A 24,843-nucleotide genomic window follows, 5' to 3' on the forward strand; every position below is an offset into this window, starting at 1 on the left:
AGAGGGGCCACTATTTCTTTTTAACTCTCTACGTACAATCATTGTGCTAGCTGGATGCTGGTAGCCCTTTAGAGCTCACGATTGATTACTCCCACTGATTTCATACGATTATTTTAACAACGTCACTGTGCAGTGCTCGATAGTCCTTGCCTGTCATCACATGAAGCTTCCCTGGTCTTGGTTTAGCTCTGATTGTTCCTTATCGTTTCCACTTTACGACAGTTCCACCAACAGTGGACTTGAGCAGATTTAGAAAGGCTGAACTGTACCTGATGGGTTTTTTACTGGGATGACATCCAATGACTAGTCCACGTTCGAAGTCACTAAGCTCTGCTGACCAACCCATCCTGCTGTTACCGCTTCCCCACTCACAACACAACACCCCCTCCTTGTTTTACACTGGCGGGTCCACCTGTCGTGACATCTAGTTGTCAGTTGAGCGTTACAAAGATTTGTCCTGATACTTTTGACCAGGTAGTGTATCATGATACTGGACACACAACATGGTTACCTCTGGGTCGCATAGTGGGTAAGCTGGACAGCAGGCGTTGAGTTTCTGACATATTAAAGCCGATGTCCGTGTCCTATCTTCGAAGTATCGATGGCATCGTTCAGCAAGATAACACAAGACCGGATCTTTTTCTTGCTGACACGCCTCGATGCAGAAAAGTTCGATTGTTGCCCTCGTCAGCACATCGTCCTGATGATTAACCCACCCTTCCAAGGTTGTGGCACACCACACTCGCCCTCTTTACGATTGATGGACTCTAGTGTAAAGTTGAAGCGCGATGTAATGACTTAGCAGACTCCGTCATCCAAGTTTATTTCGACTTGATGCCAGTGGTTAGTGTGGTTAGTGGTTTTCTTTAACGTCCCGTCGACAACGAGGTCATTAGGGACGGAGCGCAAGCTCGGGTTAGGGAAGGATGGGGAAGGAAATCGGCCGTGCCCTTTCAAAGGAACCATCCCGGCATTTGCCTGAAACGATTTAGGGAAATCACGGAAAACCTAAATCAGGATGGCTGGAGACGGGATTGAACCGTCGTCCTCCCGAATGCGAGTCCAGTGTGCTAACCACTGCGCTACCTCGCTCGGTGACTTGATGCCAGGTTGTGTTAGAGCCATTCCTGCTGCCAGAGGTCTACTAAATTTGTCTCTTTCATACCTCCAAATCATGCAATCTTCCTAGTTTAAGACACATTCTCAGACTTCAAGGGGTCGGCAGTTTAGAATTGGAGGGAAATGTAGGGAGTCAAGGTCGTAGAGACCAGGAGAGGAATACAGTAAGCAGATTCAAACTGGTGTAATTTATAGGAGTTATCGGAGAAGAAGAAGAAGAAGAAGAAGAAAGGAGGAGGAGGAGGAGAAGAAGAAACTTGTGCAGGACAGAGTACTATGGAGAGCTTCATCAAATCAGCGTTCAGCCTGAAGACCACAACAATAATAACTACTTTACTGTATAAGCACAATAAGTCGAATTTCGCTGTAGTTCGTGGTGGTGACAATTAAATGGCTAGCAGTGTAACACATGGCTGAAGCGCAGTGGTTTTGTGTTTCGACTTACCCCCAGATATGAGGAAGAGGTAGAGCAGCACCAGCATAGCGACAATGTCCAGGTCGAAGTAGGTGCGAACCCCAAACCACAGCGCCACTGCTGTGGTGGCGACATGCATGGCCGAGAAGCCCCACACCCACGCCATCACTAGCCGCGGATCACTCTGGGAACAGCCAGCGAAAAGCTCGCTGTCAAAACAGCTAAAGCATCCAGAAGACATGGTCGGATGTCAGTGAACTTCATACACATACACATCATCGGTGGGTAGGTAGTGCGTTAGTGTTCCTGGTGTTTAACGTCGTTAGCAGGCCTGGCATGGTATATAAGAGGCGAAAACAGCATGTGAAGATGTAGCACAGTCGTGTAAGACAGCGTTATCAGGAATTAACAGACTTTGAAAGATGCCTCTTTGTGAGTCACTATTTGGCAATGTCCAGAGTTTTGGGGCATTCAGTTATGACCGTGGCTCGATGCTGGGCCACATGGGAACATGAGGACAGGTGTACACGTCATCAAGGTTCTGGTCTACTGTGTCTGACCCCCATAGTGGACGTCGTCTTACTGTGCACCAAGCACATCATAACCCCTTCACACCTGTGTCTGCCTCTGGAAACAAGTAACAGTAACATAGTGTGACATCCCACACCACTGGTCAGACACTACCTGCTGCCACACTTGGGAATACTGCCCTATGCGTAGAGTCTATCAACAGATGACTGCATTTGGAGTAGTGCCATGACCAGGATGTGTGGACTGATGATGAATGACGTTATGTTCACAATGAATCATGCTTGTGCACTTCTTCTGGGTGACCATGCTGACGACTTCAGGAGAGGTTCCATTCTTCCAATATTTTGGAGTGGCAGAGCATTGTTATTCCTGGGCTCATGGTGTGGGAAGCCATCAGCTTTGAGTTCAGGTCGTGGATGGTAGTGATAAAGGTACCCAGAGAGCACAGTGGTATGTCATGAACATCCTGTGTCTTTATGTGTTACTTCTCATACAGTAGTATCTTTGTGCCATTTTTCAAGATGACAACGCTCGTCTACACATGACAGGTATGTCTATGATATGTTTGCATGGTGTTGAGGTACTCCCATGGCCAGCAAGATCCCCAGATCTGTCCCAAATACGAAAAGTGTAGGGACAGCTCGGACGTCAACTCCTTCCCAGCGGGGTATTCAGGACATTAAGGACGAGTTACGACAGTTCCAGTTTGCCTCAGAAAGTATACGACGGCTTTATCACATCCTTCACAACGGAATCAGTGGATGCATCCAGGCCGGAGAGGGTGTAACATATACTCAGAAGTGGGCTCGTATTGCCAAGTCCTTTGTAACCGCAGAAAAAAACCACATAGCTTCTCAACCCATCAAGTTTTATTTCATCTCCTCCTTCACTTCTGGCTGCTTCACTTTGTGTGTGTCCGCCCCCGGTAGCTGAGTGGTCAGCGCGACAGAATGTCAATCCTAAGGGCCCGGGTTCGATTTCCGGCTGGGTCGGAGATTTTCTCCGCACAGGGACTGGGTGCTGTGTTGTCCTAATCATCATAAGTTCATCCCTATCGACGCGCAAGTCGCCGAAGTGGCGTCAGATCGAAAGACTTGCACCCAGCGAGTGGTCTACCCGACGGAAGCCCTAGCCACACGACATCTACACTTTCTTTCTGTGTCAGGCTCTTTATGTACAGGGAGCAGAGACGGATGGGTTCTCATTTAAGCGACTTGATGGTCTACAAATCGGAAAATTCACAAGCGACATCTGCAATGGGCAGATTTTCAAGGCACAGCTCCTTGGGACTAGCATCACAGAAACGGCGAAGCCAATCGACTGTTCGTCTGGTACTGTCGTAAGCATCTGTGGGAAGCGGTTGCTGGATGGTGAAGCCAAGAGTACGTGACAAGACGTTGGACTCCAAACTTCATCACAATACGTGAAGGTTGGAGTCTTGTCCACTTTTTAAAGCAGGATAGATGGTGATCTGTGGTTGATATAACGGCGGAGCGCAATGCTGGTGAAGATAAATGTTTCGGAACACGCCGCCCAGAGCTCATTGTTGAACATGGGCTCCGGAGCAGACAGCCCTTGCGTGTTCCCATGTTGACCCAATGGCATCATCAGCTACGATTATAGTGGGCACGAGAACACCGAAATTGGCCCGTGTATAAATTGAAGCGTATTGCCTGGTCGAATTTATCATGTTCCTTGTTACGAAAGATCGATGGTCGTACCTGCATATGCTGTCACTCAGACAAATGGTTGCTCGAAAAATGCAGCGTGCGATGGACACAGGCCAGTCGGGGTGGTACTGTGCTACATGGAGTATTCACCTTGATTTTCATGAGTTCTAGTGGTAGTAATCGAAGGAACCATCACAACAAGGAAGAACGTGAACTTCATTGGGAACCGTAAGCATCCCTTATGCTTAGTTTCTTCTCCGGCGGTGATGGGATTTTCCATCAGAGTAACTGTCGGTGGCACTAAGCCAGAACTGTGGTAGAAAGGTTCGAGGGGTACGATAGTGAAGTCACGTCGATGTCTTGGCCATCACATTTAACTAAAAAGATAACACAACCAAACAACAACAAAAGTTGATAGCAGAGATTTCATCATTTTGCCTAAGACAAGTTCAAAATGTTTCTTACCTTTCTTTGTCCAATGAGCAGGACGATGTTGAAGATCTGTTTGATGATGGTGAAGCCCGTGTACAAGAAGCACGACAACATTCTCTCTACAAAAGTCAAACAGCAACTATTAACAGGAAAATTCAGAATCGTTTACAACGGACAGCTTAGTTTGTAGTCTTATAAATACATATTAACGAAGTTTCCAAAGACGTTGATAAATGTTTTGTAGCCAGTTCTTTGACACTAAAGTTTGAAAATACACAATACATGCAGTTCATTTCCTGTAAAAGGTCTCTTTCCAATACATGCCTAAAATGTGATGCCAAACGGATAGAAGAAACTGAAGTGATAAATTCTTCGGATAATAGTATGATAATAGAGTCAACTAGAAATTACACGCCACAAAACTGCTAAAGCACCTAAACATATCATTATTTCCAGTGTGGGGTGTTTTCAAATGCAGCTGATAAGATAGTAGAAAAGCTAGTACATTCGCTTACTTTCATCACCTAGTATCATACGGGACCATTTTTTGGGGTAACTCATGAAGGCAAGCTAACGTTTTATGAATCCAAAAGCGTGTAACAAGAATTAATGTGGAGTGAAATTCCTGCACTGGAACTGGAGGTGCTTACTCCAGAATGACATTTTCAGACCAACAGTTCTGTTCCGGAATCGATATTAGAATTAAGAACAAACTACATGGAGATTTAAAATCACTTACTTCGGACCACAGTGGTGTCCATTATTCAGGAACTATACATTCACAATAACTTGCCAAAAGCCATGAGAAGTTAGCTGCTATTGCTTACGAGTGGCCTTAAGGGTTTATTGGTGGCCAATTCCTTTTACTCCACTGACGAATTCCTTAGCAGAATCGATTGATATGTTATAAATTATTAATAATACCAAGTACCGTGAGTGTTGGGTATAATATGACATCCGCACATCTTCAGTGCAGTAGTGGCATCAACGCAAATACACTGAGATCCAAAATTAAAGGCCGGCCGGTGTGGCCGAGCGGTTCTAGGTGCTTCAGTCAGGAACCGCGCGACCGCTACGGTCGCAGGTTCGAATCCTGCTTCGGGCATGAATGTGTGTGCTGTCCTTAGATTAGTTAGGTTTAAGTAGTTCTGAGTTCTAGGGGACTGATGACCTCAACTGTTAAGTCCCATAGTGCTCAGAGCCATTTGAACCAAAATTAAAGCAACAAAGGGAAATTATGCAAGGTTGCGTTTATTTTGCAACAAAACAGTATAATCAGGTGATAGTAAAGTAGAAACAATGTAAAGAAATAACGAAGGACAAAAATGTTCTTCGTTTTTCTCCAACTTAATGGATTTGCACACACATTCCGACAGCTGGTTAATGTGCACAGTGCGAGGAGTGACCACCTGTGGCAGCAGTGTAGACCTGACAACGATAGGGCATGCTGTGAATGACGTCATCAATCTCAAGTTGAGGCAATAACGTCCACTCTTCATGCAGAGCTGCTCGCAAATGTTGGAGAGTGGTTGGTGGATGGTGACGTCGTGCAACCCATATCCCAAGCCCTCCCCAGACGTGCTGTATGGGATTCAAACTGGGAGAGCGAGCGGGTCACGCTTCCGTTTCCAGGAAAACATCAACGACGCGTGCTCTATGTGGTGGAGCGTTCTCGTTCTTTAATACGAAGTTGGAGCTCACAGCACCTTGCAGGAACCGTACATGAAGTCCGAAGACCTCCTTGCGATATCTAACAGCAATTGAAACTTGCCGATTCACCCGTACAGTTTCATGACGATGTGTTCGAGCGGTCAACATAATCAGCGATGTTCCTCGATATCGATCTCTTTACACAAAGTTTGGCTCCCGAAATCGTGTTCCACGCCCCCTCCAGAAGCGAATCCGTCAAGAATCATTCTCCATACTAAATCGGGACTCATCTCTGAAGAGAACATTGGCCCACTGTCCGACCGCCCAGATGGCATGTAAACGACTCAGCTCTAGACGTTCCCTTCAGTAAAGACGCGTCAGAGATACACATACAGTAGGTCTCCAACAATAAAGGCCACTCTGCCGAGGTCTTCTGTACACCATTTACCTCCACACAACACGTCCAGGGGATGCTGGGAGGTCAGATGCCAGATGCCGTGCCGTACTGAGATGGTACCATCGTGCCCTTACAGCCAAATAACGGTCCTCTCTTTCCGATGTGACACGTGGTCGGCCCTGCCTTGGTTTTCGGAATACATTTTCGGTCTCTACAAACTGTCGCCACATCCGAGAAGCATCAGAACGATTCACATTAAGCCGTCGGGCCACATCAATCTGCGACTGTCCTGCTTCCATTCTTCCTATGGCAACACGCCGGAGAGATCCTGGTAGGTCTCTGTGTCATACTGCACCGCCTGTGCCTCTGTACACAGCGATTGTGGATGTGGGAATACATGGCAAACACTAAACAGTTTGAAACTTTTTGGCAGATTAAAACTGTGTGCCGGATCGAGACTCGAACTCGGGACCTTTGCCTTTCGCGGCCAAGTGCTCTACCATCTGAGCTACCCAAGCACGACTCACGACCCGTCCTCACAGCTTCAATTCTGCCAGTACCTCGTCTCCTACTATCCAAACTTCACAGGAGCTCTTCTGCGAACCTTGCAGAACTAGCAGCCCTGGAAGAAAGAATATTGCGGAGACATGGCTTAGCCACAGCCTGGGAGAGGATTCCAGAATGAGATTTTCACTCTGCAGCGGAGTGTGCGCTGATATGAAACTTACTGGCAGATTAAAACTGTGTGCCGGACCGAGGCTCGAATTCGAGACTTTGCCTTTCGCGAGGAAGTGCTCTACCATCTGAGCTACCCAAGCACGACTCACGACCCGTCCTCACAGCTTCAGTTCCGCCAGTACTTTGTCTCCTACTTTCCAAACTTCACAGAAGCTCTTCTGCGAACCTTGCAGAACTAGCAGCCCTGGAAGAAAGAATATTGCGGAGACATGGCTTAGCCACAGCCTAGGGGATATTTCCAGAATGAGATTTTTACTCTGCAGCGGAGTGTGCGCTGATATGAAACTTACTGGCAGATTAAAACTGTGTGCCGGACCGAAACTCGAATTCGAGGCTTTGCCTTTCGCGAGGAAGTGCTCTACCATCTGAGCTACCCAAGCACGACTCACGACCCGTCCTCACAGCTTCAGTTCCGCCAGTAATTTGTCTCCTACTTTCCAAACTTCACAGAAGCTCTTCTGCGAACCTTGCAGAACTAGCAGCCCTGGAAGAAAGAATATTGCGGAGACATGGCTTAGCCACAGCCTAGGGGATATTTCCAGAATGAGATTTTTACTCTGCAGCGGAGTGTGCGCTGATATGAAACTTACTGGCAGATTAAAACTGTGTGCCGGACCGAAACTCGAATTCGAGGCTTTGCCTTTCGCGAGGAAGTGCTCTACCATCTGAGCTACCCAAGCACGACTCACGACCCGTCCTCACAGCTTCAGTTCCGCCAGTAATTTGTCTCCTACTTTCCAAACTTCACAGAAGCTCTTCTGCGAACCTTGCAGAACTAGCAGCCCTGGAAGAAAGAATATTGCGGAGACATGGCTTAGCCACAGCCTAGGGGATATTTCCAGAATGAGATTTTCACTCTGCAGCGGAGTGTGCGCTGATATGAAACTTACTGGCAGATTAAAACTGTGTGCTGGAAAGTAGGAGACGAGGTACTGGCGGAACTGAAGCTTTGAGGACGGATCGTGAGTCGTGCTTGGGTAGCTCAGTTGGTAGAGCACTTCCCGCGAAAGGCAAACGTCCAGAGTTCGACTCTCGGTCCGGCACACAGTTTTAATCTGCCAGGCAGTTTCATATCAGCGCACACTCCACTGCAGAGTGAAAATTTCATTCTACTACCCAGTTTGATAGGTGCTGTGAAGTCATTGATGGCGTGGCTGTCCGTTGACCGGAACGTCATCTTCCGTGCAGAACGCGGTCGTACGCACATCTATTGTCAGTTCGTGTGATTACATAGTGAATTAGACACAGGACGGGGAAATCGGTTTGTTGCTTTACTTTTGGACACCAGTGTAATTGTTCCAGAATTATGGCCTGTTGGATGATGCGTAGCCCCAATAGCATGATAACTGTCATATGCACGTCAGTGTATCTTACATTTATATGTTTTGTCACAAATTTGCTATCAGTTCTTAAACGAAAATAGGAGTATTTTTAAAATTTTTGCATTATTTATCATCCATTCGGTTTTATGTGCAGCTGTAAGGAACGACCTTTTGCGAGGTATCCGACTGCAGATGTCCATTGCATACAGTTCCCTTCACAATCTTCGCTCAGAAACTAGTTGGATGCACCTCCATCGTCGACAGCAGCAATTTCTGACGGGTTTGAAACTGATTGCCATTGCCAAGGCTTGACACTCGTCTCCGGTTTCTGTCAGTTACGATCTTTATACGACCACTGTTCAAAACGGTTCAAATGGCTCTAAGCACTGTGGGACTTAACATCTGACCGAGCGAGGTGGCGCAGTGGTTAGACACGACTCGCATTCGGGAGGACGACGGTTCAATCCCGCATCCGGCCATCCTGACTTAGGTTTTCCGTGATTTCCCTAAATCGCTCCAGGCGAATGCCGGGATGGTTCCTTTCAAAGGGCACGGCCCACTTCCTTACCCGTCCTTCCCTAATCAGATGAGACCGATGACCTCGCTGTCTGGTCTCCTTCCCCAAACAACCCAACCTAACTTAATCTGAGGTCATCAGTCCCCTAGACTTAGAACTGCTTAAACCTATCCTAAGGACATCACGCACATCCATGCCCGAGGCAGGATTCGAACCTGCGACCGTAGCAGCAGCACGGTTACGGACTGAAGCACCTAGAACAGCTCGGCCACATCGGCCGGCCGACCACTGTTCTTCGGCCATATTACATGGCTGCAACTGGTGGACCATTCCTTGTAGGGACCAGTGCGCTCTTTTAAGGAGGCGACTGATACACGGTCCAGTCACTTTAATGTGACCATCCTCTATATTCGGTGTCAATGAGCAATAACCACTTTCAGAATGAGATTTTCACTCTGCAGCGGAGTGTGCGCTGATATGAAACTTCCTGGCAGATTAAAACTGTGTGCCCGACCGAGATTCGAATTCGGGACCTTTGCCTTTCGCGGGCAAGTGCTCTACCAACTGAGCTTCCGAAGCACGACTCACGCCCGGTACTCACAGCTTTACTTCTGCCAGTACCTCGTCTCCCACCTTCCAAACTTTATAGAAGCTCTCCTGCGAACCTGCAGAACTAGCACTCCTGAAAGAAAGGTTCGCAGGAGAGCTTCCGTAAAGTTTGGAAGGTAGGAGACGAGGTACTGGCAGAAGTAAAGCTGTGAGTACCGGGCGTGAGTCGTGCTTCGGTAGCTCAGTTGGTAGAGCACTTGCCCGCGAAAGGCAAAGGTCCCGAGTTCGAGTCTCGGTCGGGCACACAGTTTTAATCTGCCAAGAAGTTTCAATAACCACTTTGTCACCGCCATTGCGCGTCCACTGAGTGGCAACAGGTGACATTTTCAGATGAATCACGTTTTATGCTCCATTGGAAAGATAACTGTAGGCGTGTACTGCGTGGAACATCTGACAGCAAACACCCTGTAACAATCGTTGGAAGCGTCCAGGTCGGAGGCATCCCTGGGTGGTCTCGTCATCCTGGAAGCAGTCTATCCCTGGGGACCAGATCAACCCCTACATGCAGTTTGTTTTTACTCGGCACCACGGTATCTACCAGTAAGACAATGCAGTGTGTCACACAGCTCATAGTCTCTGTGCGTGGTTCGAAGAGCACCAAGATCAGTTTACCGTACTCCCATGGCCACCAAACTCTCCCCATTTAAAGCTAAAGGAGAATCTGTGGGTCCACCTCGATGGGGCTGTACGCATCATGGATCCTCAACTGAGAAACCTAGCGCAGTGGTCAAGGCACTATAGTCGCCTTGGCTGCACATCCCTGTCAGTGCCTGCCAGATCCCGATTGACTCTTTTTTCCGCACGTCGCGCAGTGGTCCATGCTGCAGAACGTGGCCGCGCGGGATTAGCCGAGCGGTCTGGGCTGCTGCAGTCATGGACTGTGCGGCTGATGCCGGCGGAGGTTCAAGCCCTCCCTCAGGCATGGGTGTGAGTATTTGTCCTTAGGATAATTTAGGTTAAGTAGTGTGTAAGCTTAGGGACTGATGACCTTAGCAGTTACATCCCATAAGATTTCACACACATTTGAACATTTTTTTGCAGAACGTGGTTATACAGGTGGTCGCACTAATGTGAAGATCAAGAACGAAGTCCTCAGGTTAAAAGTGGTGTAAGACAGTGACATAATCTTTCGGCTCTATTGTTTAGTCTGTACATCGAAGAAGCAATGGCTGAAATAAAAGTAAGATTCAGGAAGGGAATTACGAGGGCGAGTCAAATGAAAACCTTAAATTTGTAATAACAAATCGAAATTTCGCGCCGTTATCCTGTAAGCTGGTAAGCGTGCTACAAACAGCGTGCAGAATGGCCTGTTGGTGGCAGCATAGTGCAGATGCACACATACCGTCGCTGTATCAGTATAAAGATGGCCACCCCACTTGCGACTTGCACTAGGGAAGAACAGCGTTCTGTTATTCGGTTTTTGCGTAGTGGAGGTGTGAAACCTATTGAAATTTATCGACGAATGAAGGTTCAGTACGGTGATGCATGTATGTCACAGCAGCAAGTCTACGAATGGAGTTGGAAGTTCGCAAATGGTGTGACTTCAGTGGAAGATGCTCCTCGTCCAGGTCAGGCACAACGAGTTGTGACTCCACAGAACACGGCAGCAGTTGAAGCCATAGTAAAGGAAAACCGCCGAGTGACACTAAATGACATTGCAGCATGTTTACAGATTAGTCATGGGCCAACACATCACATTGTGCATGATGTGATCCAGTTTTACAAAGTGTCTGCAAGATGGGTGGCACGGCAGCTGACTCCTGAAATGAGAGAACGAGGTGTTGATGTTGTGAAGAACTTCTTCGGTACTTTGAACGAGAAGGTGATGGCTTCCTTGCAAGAATTGTTACTGCGGACCAAACCTGGGTTCACTTCCACCAACCGGAAACGAAGAGAGCGTGCAAGGAATGGCGCCATTCCTCATCACCAAAACCAAAGAAGTTTCGAACAGAACCATCAGCAGGAAAGGTTATGCTGACTCTCTTTTGGGACGAGAAAGGCGTCATTTTGGACCATTACATGCCTAGAGGGACCACTGTCACCAGTGCATCATACACACATCTCCTAAAAAGTCATGAGCGGCCTGCAATCAAATCAAAGCGATTGGGATTGCTGTCAGCAGGTGTCCTTTTGCAACATGACAAACAAGGCCCCACACTGTCCGTACAACAACAAAAAACGGTTCAAATGGCTCTGAGCACTATGGGACTTAACTACTGTGGTCATCAGTCCCCTAGAGCTTAGAACTACTTAAACCTAACTAACCTAAGGACATCACACACATCCATGCCTGAGGCAGGATTCGAACCTGCGACCGTAGCAGTCGCGCGGTTCCGGACTGCGCGCCTAGAACCGCTAGACCACCGCAGCCGGCCTGTCCGTACAACAGTTGCAACAATCACAGACCTGCATTTTGAGTGTCTTTCTCATCCACCATACTCACCAGACCTTCCCCCAAGTGATTTCCATATCTTTGGACCACTCAGAGACGCAATGGGTGGAAAGAAGTTCCGTTCTGATGAAGAGGTACGCCAAGCGGTGCATGAGTGGTTGCTCGGACTACCAATAGAATTTTTTTCTAAATGAATTTATGCACCTTGTAAGCGCTGGAGGACTTGCATTGAGAGTGGGGAAGATTGTACCACTTCTGCACAATAAATAATATTTAAAAAAATTTATGGTTTTCAATTGACTCACCCTCGTAAAGTTGAGAGTGAAAGGATGTCAGTCATAAGCTTCGTTGATGACGTTGCTATCCCCAGTGAAAATGAAGTAGAAAAGCAGGATTGAGATTGAATGAACAGCCTAATGAGTAAATGAAAGAAACTTGAAAGTAAAGAGGAGTAGTAATAAGCTTGACATGAAAATTGGGGACTACGAAGCAGACGAAGTGAAAGCGTTATGCCATCCTGGAAACAAATTAACAGATGAGAACGAAACAAGATGGACGTAAAAAGCAGACTGTCGCAGGTAAAGAGGTTATTTAGGGTCAAAAGCAGTGTACTAGTATCAAATATTGGCGTGAAACAGTGGAAGAATTTTTTAAGAATGTACGTCTGGAATACAGCATTTTGCGAAAGTTATCACTGACTATGGGGTCACCAGAGAAGACGGCAATCGAAGGTTTTGGTTCAAAATTGTTCCAATGGCTCTAAGCATTATGGGACTTAACATCTTAGGTCATCAGTCCCCTAGACTTAGAACTACTTAAACCTAACTAACCTAAGAACATCACACACATCCATGCCTGAGGCAGGATTCGAACTTGCAACCGTAGCAGCAGGGCGGTTCCGGACTGAAATGCCTAGAACCGCTCGGCCACAGCGGCCGGCCAGGGTTTTGGGATCCGGTGCTGCAGAAGTAGGTTGAAAATTAGGTGGAGTGATAAGATAAGAACACAGGAGGTACAGGTTGACTGGGCAGGAGGTTAGACATCAAGAAATAACTCTCATGGTAGTTGACGGAGCTATAGACGGTATAAACTTTAGAAGACGTGGACTGGAACACGCCCAGCTAGTAATTGATGACTTTGGGGGCATAAGTGCTCTTTCGAGATGAATTGGTTGGGAGAGGATACGAAGACGTGGCAGGCCGCATGAAATTAATTAAAAAAAACGGATCGGTGGACTATCGATATACACGGACGACATGTGGCCTACAGCCTGGATATGGAGTGATTGCAGAGGGGCGGTGCCTTACTGACCGTGCATGTGCCGTATCTTGCCGGGCAGAGAGGAGGCCAGCGCTCCAGGCTGTGGGTCACCGCGGAACTTCTCCAGCTGTCCCTCCAGCACGCGCTCCCGGAACGCGAATTCGTAGCACAGCAGGGGTAGCGCCACCAACTCCAGGCCCGTCGTCACCTAAGACGCAAAAGCAGGAATGACAGTAAGCCAGGAAAATAAAAAGACAACGAACATAAATTCTTCTTTTATGTGGCCATAACGTAACAGAAAAATCATAACATAAAAAATTAAACAAACAAGCCAAACAACGCCAAAACATACAAACAGAACAACCATAAGAAAATGTCATACATTGACTCGTTGTTGTTGTGGTCTTCAGTCCTGAGACTGGTTTGATGCAGCTCTCCATGCTACTCTATCCTGTGCAAGCTTTTTCATCTCCCAGTACCTACTACAACCTACATCCTACTGAATCTGCTTAGTGTATTCATCTCTTGGTCTCCCTCTACGATTTTTACCCTCCACGCTGCCCTCCAATACTAAATTGGTGATCGCTTGATGCCTCAGAACATGTCCTACCAACCGATCCCTTCTTCTGGACAAGTTTTGCCACAAACTTCTCTTCTCCCCAATCCTATTCAATACTTCCTCATTAGTTATGTGATCTACCCATCTAATCTTCAGCATTCTTCTGTAGCACCACATTTCGAAAGCTTCTATTCTCTTCTTGTCCAAACTATTTATCGTCCATGTTTCACTTCCATACATGGCTACACTCCATACGAATACTTTCAGAAATGACTTCCTGACACTTAAATCAATACTGGATGTTAACAAATTTCTGTTCTTCAGAAACGCTTTCCTTGCCATTGCCAGCCTACATTTTATATCCTCTCTACTTCGACCATCATCAGTTATTTTGCTCCCCAAATAGCAAAACTCCTTTACTACTTTAAGTGCCTCATTTCCTAATCTAATTCCCTCAGCATCACCTGACTTAATTAGACTACATTCCATTATCCTTGTTTTGCTTTTGTTGATGTTCATCTTATATCCTCCTTTCAAGACACTGTCCATTCCATTCAACTGCTCTTCCAAGTCCTTTGCTGTCTCTTATAGAATTACAATGTCATCGGCGAACCTCAAAGTTTTTATTTCTTCTCCATGAATTTTAATACCTACTCCGAATTTTTCTTTTGTTTCCTTTACTGCTTGCTCAATATACAGATTGAACAACATCGGGGAGAGGCTACAACCCTGTCTCACTCCCTTCCCAACCACTCCTTCCCTTTCATGTCCCTCGACTCTTATAACTGCCATCTGCCACATTGACTCACCATAATAAATTAACATATCAGATTAGGAAGTACACTGAAGAACCAAAGAAACTGGTACATCGTCCTAATATCGTGCAGGCCCCCGCGAGATCGCAGAGGTGCCGCAGCCCAACGTGGCCTGGATTCAACTAATACCTGAAGTAGTGCTGGAGGGAAGTGGCACCATGAACCCTACAGGGTTGTTCATAAATCCGTAAGAGTACGAGGGGGTGGAGATCTCTTCTGAATAGCTCCTTGCAAGGCATCCCAGATATGCTGTGTGGGGAGTTTCGCGGCCAGCGGAAGTTTTTAAACTCAGGAAAGCTGTCGAAAAGGACGTTTTTTTCGAAATCCACTCCTCTTCTCTATTTTGTTTTTCACTTTGATAGTTGACTAGTAGCAAAACGTATATCTTCATTAACACCGAATTCAGTCACATACGATGAAGTGGTATTCCAAAGACGCATGTGTTTGTGCTTGACGGCCGAAATGAAAGTGCATTCAGCAATTTTTTGACCCAAACAAATCTACACTTCATTATTGTACAGATTTACAACAATGTTACAACAATAATTTGCAAGCAGTTGCAAATATAACCAAATGCAAACAATTCCAAATATAATAAAATGTGAAAAGATTACGTCTGTAGGGGTGGTGGTGATTGGGAGGGGGGCGACATAGAGATATTTCTAACTTATTTTTGACGAATGCATCTTTGGAATGCCACTTCATCATATATATGACTGAATTTGGTAATAACGAGGCTATACATTTTGCTGTTAGTGAATTCTTGAAATGAAAAAAATAGTTAGGGGGAGAGACTTAAGGAAAAGATGACTTTTTGGACAAATCTGATTGCACCGTTGCAACATACATATTTTTATTTGAAGATGCTTTATATCTGTTACCGTTTCAGTGATATTTATTCAGAAGTATTAAACTCACTTATTTCCAGCGGAGTGTTTCACCCCGTTTAACGACCGATTGGGCATTTATAAATGAAATATGTGTGTCTTGTTTTGATCTGCACTACAATATATTCAAAGCTGAATAAAATCTAAGTGTATCGCTTGGGTAGGTATTTTTGTGAGATAAGACGTAGGGTGACTATTTAATTTTCACCTCGGAAAGTATAAAGTTACGTAACTACTTTTGTTTGGAGGTACACGTCTGCGGCCATCGTACATCCTGAAATCCACACTATACAGTGCTATAGGACGCCGCTAAAACAAAACGGCGAACGCATCTCTACTTCATCAATGGTTTGCGGCATTTAGCTCGGCTCCTCTAGTGGCCTGCTATAGTACGGGGATTTCAGGGTATACGACTGCAGACGTGTGCCTGCATGCAAACAAAAAATTAATTGCGTCACTTTGTTTCTTCGCAGTGGTAATTAAAACTTTAGGAGCATCTTTGAACGTGGTAGGGCTAGGATTTGTCGCACTCACCAGGAAGTATGTGGCGATGCTCCGCGCCGGGAATGCCGCTTCACTGCACACTGAGACCATCTTGCGCACCATGGCGCTACCAAGGGGTGCGTCTTGCCTGCAAAAACGTAAACACTGTCTCAGAACTTGCGCTGCAAATGCGTCTATAGTCCGATTAAAATTACTTGACCCTTCATGCGCTGTAGCTGGTTTCCTCCAACCAAAGCGCTCAACGTCACGTTCGAACTGTTCGCCATTGCCAAACTGCCACGGCAATTAGTTCATTTTCAGTTTCTTGTCTGACTTTCTTCCCGAATCTTGGGCCTGGACCTTTTATCTCGTGTTTCATCACACATGATAAACACACACACACACACACACACACACACACTAACGAAATACACACGTTTCATACATAGTACTAACCAAATATTACTGGATCCTTTCGCACAAGACGCGATTCAGCGTCGTTTATACAGTTATTCTAATCACGGAGATCATTAGATAAGCTTCGCATGACATTGTGCGAGTTTTTGAAGTGTGTCAATTAATCGTTGAGACTGGCACCTGGATTCAAAATACATGCAGTATATCAAATCAGACTTTCAAAGCAGTGCGTCCAATTAACAGTATAAATATTGCAAACTTTAGGGAAAGCCTACAGCAGCTAGACTGGGATGAAGTGTATAAGGAACCCGATGCAAACTTGAAATATGACTTATTTCACGATACATTTTTAAGGGTATTTGAAAATTGTTTTCCCAAGAAAATAGTTAAACATAATTCCAAGAAAACATATAAAAAACCTTGGCTAACTAAAGGAATAAGAATATCTTGCAACCGTAAAAGAGAACTGTATCTAACAGCAAGAGGGAGTACTGACCCCGAAATTGTTCAATATTATGAAAACTAATGTGCGGTACTAAGAAATGTTATTAAAAAGTCCAGAAGCATGTGTATCATGTCTGAGATCAGTAACTCTGATAATAAAATTAAAGCAATTTGGAATATTATTGAAAGGGAAACAGGGCAACCAAGAGCACAGGAAGACTTTAGTGCCATAAAACTGAATGTCAAGTGTACTAACAAAAAATCAGAAATTGAAAATATTTTCAATAATCATTTTTTAAATGTTGTGGACAAAATAGGATCTAGATCTTCACTAGAAGAGGCAAGGCTACTAATAGAAGAGGCCATACCTGTGCAGTTTGAAACAACTGTAATTCCACCAACCTCTCCCTCTGAAATCAGTAAAATAATAAACTCACTGAAAAGTAAAAGCTCTTACGGAATTGATGGCATATCCAGCAAGGTACTTAAAGCTTGTTCCCCACAGATAAGTAGGATTCTCAGCCACGTATGTAATAGCTTTTTGGAGCAGGGTGTTTTCCCTGATAGACTGAAATACGCCATTGTAAAACCATTGCATAAAAAGGGGGATACGTCGGATGTCAACAACTACTGCCCAATCTCTCTTCTGACAGCTCTATCAAAAATTTTTGAGAAATTAATGTATTCAAGAGTAGCCTCCCATATTTGTAAAAATAAAGTACTAACAAAATGTCAGTTTGGTTTTCAGAAAGGCTTTTCAACAGAAAATGCTATATACGCTTTCACTGATCAAATATTAAATGCTCTGAATAACCAGACATCACCCATTGGTATTTTTTGTGATCTCTCAAAGGCCTTTGATTGTGTAAATCATGGAATTCTTTTAGATAAGTTAAATCATTATGGTTTGAGTGGGGCAGTGCACAAATGGTATAATTCATACTTAACTGGAAGAATGCAGAAAGTTGAAATAAGTGGTTCATGTAATGTTAAAACAACAGCTGATTCCTCAAACTGGGGGGGGGGGGGGGGGGGCTATCAAGTATCGGGTTCCACAGGGTTCGGTCTTAGGTCCTTTACTGTTCTTGATATACATTAATGACTTACCATTCCACATTGATGAAGATGCAAAGTTAGTTCTTTTTGCTGATGATACAAGTATACTAATAATATCCAAAAACCAAGAAGTAAGTAATGTAATTGTAAATGATGTTTTTCACAAAATTATTAAGTGGTTGTCAGCAAACGGACTCTCTTTAAATTTTGATAAAACACAGTATATACAGTTCTGTACAGTAAATGGCACAACTCCAGTAATAAATATAGACTTTGAACAGAAGTCTGTAGCTAAGGTAGAATTTTCAAAATTTTTAGGTGTGTCCATTGATGAGAGGTTAAACTGGAAGCAACACACTGATGGTCTGCTGAAACGTCTAAGTTCAGCTACGTATGCTATTAGGGAAATTGCAAACTTTGGTGATAAGAATCTCAGTAAATTAGCTTATTATGCCTACTTTCATTCACTGCTTTCGTATGGCATCATATTCTGGGGTAATTTATCGTTGAGTAGAAAAGTATTCATTGCTCAAAAACGTGTAATCAGAATAATTGCTGGAGCCCACCCACGGTCATCCTGCAGACATCTATTTAAGGATCTAGGGATCCTCACAGTAATATCACAGTATATATATTCACTTATGAAATTTGTTGTTAATAATCCAACCCAGTTCAAAAGTAATAGCAGTGTGCATAGCTATAACACCAGGAGAAAGGATGATCTTCACTATGCGGGGTTAAATCTGACTTTGGCACAGAAAGGGGTAAATTATGCTTCCACCAAAGTCTTTGGTCACCTACCAAACAGCATCAAAAGCCTGACAGATAGCCAAGTAACATTTAAAAATAAATTAAAAGAATTTCTAGATGACAACTCCTTCTACTCATTGGCTGAATTTTTAGATATAAATTAAGGGGGGTGGGGGGGGGGGGTGGGGGGGAACTTAAACATTAGTGTCATGCAATATTTTGTGTAATGTAATATCTTGTGCAGACATCTTTTATTAACCTGACACGTTCCACATCATTACGAAGTGTCGTATTCATGATCTATGGAACAAGTATAATCTAATCTAATCTGATCTAATCAACACCATTTTGCAGGGTGATAACATAGAGTAGTGGTTACCATATAAACCTGACGAGTAGGAATTCGAAGGTTGCTGACACGGTCGCTCAACGTTTATGGTCAGAGGGTTAGCTGCCCTTTATAGCAAAATAACTGAGTGAGTGGATCAACAATGATCTTGAAGAGGTGTAAGGATCGAACCTCACCCAGCAGTCTCGTGCTCTATCATCTACGCTATGAGAGCAACTGACACTAACTGTATCTGGCGGGCCCCTGAATTTGAGCGTGCAACGGCCTGGTTGGCTAACTTCTTTGCTAACTAACTCGGTAACGGCGCAAGGTATCGATTTTCTTAACAATCATTTCTCAGAACAGTTACAAGCTTTTCAGGCGGTTTCTGACCACACCCTCTCTCTCTCTCTCTGTCTGTGTGTGTGTGTACAGATTTATTCAGCTGCCCCTGTTCATGGATTTTACGCCACCCGCAACTCTTTCAGATACTACACGCATGATTTTCATATTCTCTCACTCATTGCGCGCAAACTATTGATCACAGACAAACTTAGCAGAACCTTTTTGTAGCAAATGTAATGTGGCCTCTAGTGAAAACGGACCTCAGTATAAAATTTAACTACATTAAATTTAAATTTCCTACAAAACAGTCCTGCCCATTTTTATGTAGGCCTAATAATTTGTGTGTAACGAGCGAGAGAATATGAAAGTCTGTGAAGGAGTTACAAGCTGTATCAAACCTATCGACAGCGGCAGCTGAATCATCGTCATAAACAACCCACCACCGTTTGAGAACTATGATGTCCACACCTACAACACTAGAAGGAGAAAACGACAATTATTGCTCATTATGTGGCTCAGAAAGGAGCTCACCATGCAGTTAAAAAAAAAGTTTTGAGAATTTGTCCAGTAGCATAATATTATGCCTGTCAGGCAAACAAATTTTAAATCTGTCTTAAAATCATTTGTTCTGAAGAGCTCCATCTATTGTCTACTCGAATTTTATTTAAAAACTGAGAGCGTGTAAGAAAACACTAGTTTTAAATGTAGCTGCAAGAATAGGACTGAAAAATAAGACGCTCATTAATGTTAAATTTAGGCTAGGGTGACATTCAGGTGCTTGTAAATGGCAATCATGTTACCATCCATTCAAACTGATCACGTATACATGTCCTTTAAACCAACCCGTTCCACATTATTTCGATAAAAGGTTATTAGAATTATCTATGAAACATGTTAGTAAGTAATTCAGTGACTAGGAACAATTTCCAGATGTATCACTTCGCAAGCAGTGACCACACAAAAAGGTGACCAAAGTATTGAACCAGTTCTTCATGTTTCTTCTTCCACGACTAATGGATGGCATAGAGATAGTGCAAATGACAACAGGCAAATTTTAGTAGAGATTCGTGCGTCTGTAAAACAACGATGCACGCAGCATACAACTACCGCTGTTATACCTTATCAAAAGATCTTGCCGACAACAGAGAAAATTCGGGTCCTACGTAAAATCGCTAAGCAGGTCTAAGGTTTCTATGCTCTCAACCGTTGAGCTGTCTGGCGTGGCAGTAGAAGGTGGCAAAAAGGAAAGCCGAAGCTTTAAATTTCGCGTTTAAGAAATCGTTCACGCAGGAGAACCGTACAAACATACCGTTGTTTGACCATTGTATAGTCTACCATCAGGAGGACATAGCAACAGGCATACCTGGCATAGAGAAACAACCGATAGAGTTAGAAACAAATAAGTCGTCAGGTTCGGATGGCAACCTAGTTCGGTTCTAGAGTCCTCTACGGCGTTGACCTCTTACTTAGCTTGGATTTATCGCTTATCTCTCTCCCAGCGCGAAGTCCCCCAATCGACTGGAAAAAAGGGCAGGCGACTCCTATACATGGTGTAAATTTTAAGTTGACAAACCAGAATAACTCGAAAAATAAGTTCACTCGTTAGTAAGTAGGATGTTTGGTTAGTTAGTTCGCTAGTCAGGTAATTTGTTTGGTAATTAAAAGTTGTGTGGCCTCATGACCACGAAACAAACAAAACTTATCCGAATCGGCGGAAAAAATTAATATTTGGGTCAACATTTGCAAAACTCTAATTCCTCTCACTCAAACCCCACCCTATGGGGAGAGAGGGAGAGTTTTACTTTTAGCGAATCAGAATTTACGAAGTAAATAAGTATTTTTTATTTATCCGTAACCATTTTCCACGTAAAAATGAGAACATGGATTTTCTTGAATTACAACGCCAACTACGAAGAATTAAAACAAATGCAATAAAAATTGGGAGTTCCCTTTTGAAATTTTAAAGTTGCCTCCTGCCCCACCCCCAGAGGGCTGGGGTGGCGGGCTAATTTTAGCACGAGCATATGTCCCCCTCGAAAATAATCAACTTTGGATTCTACACATTTTTTCGTGTGAAGCTTATTTTTCGACTTATTCTGGTTTGTCAACTTAAAATTTACACCCTGTGTATAAGAAGCGTAAAAGAATGGACCCGCAAAATTACAGACCAATATCGTTAACATTGCTGTGCTGCAGAGCTCTTGAACATATTCCCAGTTATAATATAATAAATTTCCTTGAGGCGCAAAAGCTTTTATCCACAAATCAGCACGGTTTTAGAAAGCTTCGCTCGTACAAAACTCAGCTTGTCCCTACCTCACATAATATCCTGCGAACTGTGTATGAAGGGCAATAGGCAGGTTCCACATTCCCAGGTTTCCGAAAATCATTTAGCACAGTGATCTGCAGACTGTTAACGAACTTACGAGCATTTTGAATAGGTTCCAGATACGTGACTGTCTCGAGTACTTGTTACGTAATAGAACTAGTGAGTTGTCCTCGACGGCGAGTATTCACCAGAGACAAAGGCATCGTCAGGAGTGCCCCAGGGAAGTGTGATAAGGAGGCTGTTATTTTCTATGTACATAAATTACTCGGCGGACAGGGTGATGATGATGTTTCGTTTGTGGGGCGCTCAACCGCGTGGTCATCAGCGCCTGTACAAAGTCCAAATTTTTTCACAGTCCAATTTTGTACACAGTCCAATCTATTCACTGTTAGGAATGTTGAAGAACAAGATGATGATGAAATGATGAGAACAACACAAACACCCAGTCCCTGGGCAGAGAAAACCCCCAACCCGCCCAGGAATCGAACCCAGGACCCCGTGATCTAGAGGCAGCAACGCTAGCCACTAGACCGCGAGCTACGGACGGCGGGCAGCAATCTGCGGTTGTTTGCTGATGATGCTGTGGCGTACGGAGAGATGACTTAGACAAAATAGCTAGATTTTGTGATGAATGGCAGGTAGCTCTAAATGTACAAAAATGCAAGTTAATGCAGAGGAGTAGGAAAAACAAAACAGTAATTTCGAATACAGTATTAGTAGTGTCCTGCTTGACACAGTTACGTCGATTAAATATCTGGGCGTAACGCTCAAAATCGATATGAAATGGAACGAACATGTAAGGCTTATAGTTTATTGGAGCATTTTAGGAAAGTGTTGTTCATCTGTAAAGGAGACCATACATACGACACTAGTGCGGCTCATTCTTGAGTACGCTCGAGTGTTTGGGATCCGCACCAGGATGGATTAAAGGAAGACATCGAAGCAGTTCCGAGACAGGCTGCTAGATTTGTTATCGATAGTTTCGAACAACACCGAGGAGTCCAGCAGTATATTGCTCCCTCCTACTTTTATCTCGCGAAGAGACCATGACGATAAAATCAAAGAGATTAGAGCCCACACAGAGGCATACCGACAATCTTTCTTTCCACGAACAATACGAGATTGGAATAGGAGGGAGAACCGGTAGAGGTACTCAAGGTACCCTCCGCCACACACCGTCAGGTGGCTTGCGGAGTATGGATGTAGATGTAGATGCAGATGTAGATGCAAGTATTACTTAGAAGGTACGGGGACTCTACATCTAAATCTACATCTACATGGATTCTCTGCGAAGTGCCTTGCACAGGGTTCATCGAATTACTTTCAAAGTAATTCTCTATTATTCCACTCTCGAACAGCGAGCGAAAGAAACGAGCCTCCATAATCCACGGAGGGAAGGTGACGTCTCTTTCGAAGAACACTGTTGAGAAAATTTAGAGAACTGGCATTTACAGCTGACTGCAGAACGATTCTAATACCGCCTACATACATTTCGCGTGAAGACCACGTAAGAGAAAATAAGGCATGTAGACAGTCGTTTTTCCCTCACTCTATCTGTGAGTAGAATAGAAAAGGGAATGACTGCTAGTGGTATATAGGGTACCCACACCATTCACCGTACGGCGGCTTACGGAGTATGTATGTAGTTCTGGACGTAGATCTAGAAGCTGCAATTCATCACACCAAACAGAGATTGTATCGAAGTTACCTTCCTAATCACTCAGCGAGGAAACTTTACACTACAACGTCATCTATACGCAGCAGCAAACTGTTGCTCGCGCTCTCCGCCAGACCGATGTGTACACAGAACAAGAGCGGTTCTATCACATTGCCCTGGTGCTGATACTTCATATGGTTAAAATTAACTTTATTAGGACTTGGATTGGCATGTGCGTGCAGGAGTGCAGTGTGTAAAGAGCTCGGGCATTGTTTGCTGCGATCCCCCGCGAGCGCACCTGACTCACCTGAAAAGCGCGTGTCGTAATGTGCGGACACTCGGCCAGCGGCGAGGCGACTGTTTGGGTCCAGTGTGTGGAGCAGCGGCGTCCACAAGTGGGCCGGTGCTATCTCCAGGGTCTAGGGTCACGCAAACACTGCGGGCGCCGAGCGCGGAAGCGTCGTCCGAACAGGACATATCGAAATAAGTGGCTGCGGGAGAGAGAACCGGCTAAAATCGCCCAAAAGAGCAAAACAGTTTAGGGAACAACTACCAAACAACGACACGCACCACCTGCTGAGGCAAGGGGACACATTTAATGTCCTGAATAAGCTAGCAGATGCGATCTCAAGCAAAGTCCTCAAAGAATACCTGACAAAAAATTAATGAATAAACACCAGACTCAGACTCCGTACACCCTCCGTGTTCCGCCAGGACATGGACCTCTGGCCAGCCGCCTCACGGTTGGAACCCGCCATGTTTTAGGACTAGGTTGGGGGGGGGGGAGGTGGGGGGGGAGGGTAGTACATCATCACCGGACTTGACAACGCAGCGATCATGACAGTAGATATGGAGCTAGATTAGTTACAGGCTAAGAATTGTTGTTGTTGTTGTTGTTGTTCTTGTCTTCAGTCCTGAGACTGGTTTGATGCAGCTCTCCATGCTACTCTATCCTGTGCAAGCTTCTTCATCTCCCAGTACATACTGCAGCCTACATCCTTCTGGATCTGCTTGGTGTATTCATCTCTTGGTCTCCCTCTTCGATTTTTACCCTCCACGCTGCCCTCCAATACTAAATTGGTGATACCTCGATGTCTCAGAACATGTCCTACCAACCGATCCCTCCTCCTAGTCAAGTTGTGCCACAAGCTCCTCTTCTCCCCAATTCTATTCAGTACCCATCTAATCTTCAGCATTCTTCTGTAGCACCACATTTCAAAAGCTTCTATTCTCTTCTTGTCTAAACTATTTATCGTCCACGTTTCACTTTCATACAAGGCTACACTCCGTACAAATACTTTCAGAAACGACTTCCTGACATTTAAATCTATACTCGATGTTAACAAATTTTTCTTCTTCAGAAACCTCAGAATTAGGATAGATTAGCACAGAACTGCAGCGACAAAGTCATCGGCCAGCCCAGTGCCAGGGGCACTCCCACAGGGATCAGCTCAGTGGGAAAGGCCAGCAAAATTAGGTTTGTTTCTTCTGGCACACCTGTAACGCTGCAGGTAGAGTAGTCATAGTAACTTGTTAGTATCAAAGTCTAACAGTAGTAGAAAATTCAATGCAATAATCATAACAACATGCGTAGTAAATAACAGTAGAATAGTCCCCATAGTGGTGAAGGAATTATAGTATTAACCTGTAGTGTTAGAAAGTAAAAGCTGCAGATTGTCAATTGTAATAGTTAGAAATAGGACCTACTAATGTACTTAGAT

General features: G+C 44.5%; 1 protein-coding gene across 1 annotated transcript in view; it reads right to left on the reverse strand.

Moving 5' to 3' along the window:
* The window catches only part of LOC126424698 (uncharacterized), a 30,393-nt gene extending 6,794 nt beyond the window's left edge, over window positions 1-23,599 (reverse strand). Inside the window, exons 1-5 of the mRNA XM_050087423.1 lie at window positions 23,430-23,599; window positions 15,848-15,944; window positions 13,104-13,260; window positions 4,201-4,286; window positions 1,565-1,718 (exon numbers count right to left, since the gene is read on the reverse strand). Coding sequence (XP_049943380.1) covers window positions 1,565-1,718; window positions 4,201-4,286; window positions 13,104-13,260; window positions 15,848-15,944; window positions 23,430-23,599 — 664 coding nt within the window. The remainder of the gene's footprint in view (window positions 1-1,564; window positions 1,719-4,200; window positions 4,287-13,103; window positions 13,261-15,847; window positions 15,945-23,429) is intronic.
* Window positions 23,600-24,843: the final 1,244 nt, after the last annotated feature.

The sequence above is a fragment of the Schistocerca serialis genome, chromosome 10, assembly GCF_023864345.2.
Source record: "Schistocerca serialis cubense isolate TAMUIC-IGC-003099 chromosome 10, iqSchSeri2.2, whole genome shotgun sequence".
In the NCBI taxonomy this organism is placed as follows: Eukaryota; Metazoa; Arthropoda; class Insecta; order Orthoptera; family Acrididae; genus Schistocerca; species Schistocerca serialis.